Below are 1478 nucleotides of genomic sequence, written 5' to 3' on the forward strand. Positions count from 1 at the left end.
GAGAGGGTCCGTTGGCTGCCTGGGGAGGTTCGGTGCGAGTGGCGTCACGGATGTCCTGGTTGATATTCCACTGTATGGGGCTGACGATCACGGCTGGAGGGAGAATGGTTTCTGGTTCTGTTGGAATGTCGGGAGAGTGAAGACGGGATAGCGCATCAGCCTTGCAATTGCGATTTCCAGGTCTGTAAGTGATTGTGAATTGGAACCTTGTGAAGAACAAAGCCCATCGGGCTTGACGAGGGTTGAGTCTTTTGGCTTCACGGAGATAATGGAGATTCTTATGATCCGTGATCACTGAGAAAGGGTGATGGGCTCCCTCCAGCCAGTGACGCCACTCCTCCAGGGCCAGTTTGATGGCGAGCAGTTCCCGATTGCCGATGTCATAATTCTGCTCCGCCGGGTTCAGTTTCCTGGAGAAGTAAGCGCAAGGATGGATGATTGGAGGTTCCCGACTTTGCTGTGACAGCACGGCCCCGACGCCGGTGGTAGAGGCGTCCACTTCCACTACAAAGGGTACCTGGGGATCCGGATGGTGAAGGATGGGGGCCGTGCTGAAGGTCTCCTTGAGCTGGTTAAATGTTTCGCGGGCAAGGCTGTTCCAGGACAGGGACTTGGGTTTGCCTCGTAGCATGGAAGTAAGAGGGGCCGTGAGCATGCTGAAACTCTTCACAAACTGTCGATAGAAGTTCGCGAATCCCAGGAATCGTTGTAACTCCTTCACCGACTGTGGAAGCGGCCATTCCCTGATGGCCTTAACCTTCTCCTGGTCCATCTGGATACCCTGAGGAACTCCCGGAACACCTCATTCATGAAGCTTTGTAAGATGGACAGGGAGTTTGAAAGGCCATACGGCATGACCCGATATTCATAGTGGCCTGCGGGGGTAATGAACGCCGTCTTCCACTCGTCGCCCTCCCTGATTCGAACAAGGTTGTACACGCTCTGCAGGTCCAGTTTGGAGAAGAGGCGAGCTCCACGGAGTTCCTCCAGGGTGGCTCGGACCAGCGGAAGTGGGTATGGTAGTTTCACCGTCTGGGAGTTCAGCATGCGATAGTCGATGCACGGCCTCAAGCCCCCGTCCTTCTTGCCCACAAAGAAGAAACTCGAGGCTGCCGGGGAGGTGGATGGTCGGATGAAACCTTGCTTAAGAGTCTCCTGGATGTAATCCTCCATGGCCTTGCACTCTGGGATGGACAGTGGGTATACTCTACCCTTAGGGAGTTTTGCCCCAGGCAGCAAGTTGATGGCACAAGGAGCTCCTGGGCTTGACGTAGGCGGGGTAGATGGAGACGATTTACGAGGTCATAGGATATGAAATTGCCCGAAGAGCCCGAGTCGACGAGGGCTGAAACTGAAACAGAGAGGTCTTGGGTTAGAAGTTGCACTGGTAGCAGAGATAATGTCGATATTTCTGGTTCTATTTGGAGGGTACTCACCGCTGGGCGTGGGGGGTTGACTGGGCAGAGGCTGATGAAATG

The 1478-nt window shown here is 54.5% G+C and overlaps 1 protein-coding gene across 1 annotated transcript; it reads right to left on the reverse strand.

Moving 5' to 3' along the window:
* Positions 1 to 717: 717 nt before the first annotated feature.
* LOC107683625 (RNA-directed DNA polymerase homolog) lies at positions 718 to 1197 on the reverse strand. The gene has a single exon (XM_016479690.1). The coding sequence runs from the start codon at positions 1171 to 1173 to the stop codon at positions 718 to 720; it is 456 nt and encodes a 151-aa protein (XP_016335176.1). The 5' UTR covers positions 1174 to 1197.
* Positions 1198 to 1478: the final 281 nt, after the last annotated feature.

This window comes from Sinocyclocheilus anshuiensis, unplaced genomic scaffold, assembly GCF_001515605.1.
Source record: "Sinocyclocheilus anshuiensis isolate Anshui unplaced genomic scaffold, SAMN03320099.WGS_v1.1 scaffold2679, whole genome shotgun sequence".
Classification (NCBI taxonomy): Eukaryota; Metazoa; Chordata; class Actinopteri; order Cypriniformes; family Cyprinidae; genus Sinocyclocheilus; species Sinocyclocheilus anshuiensis.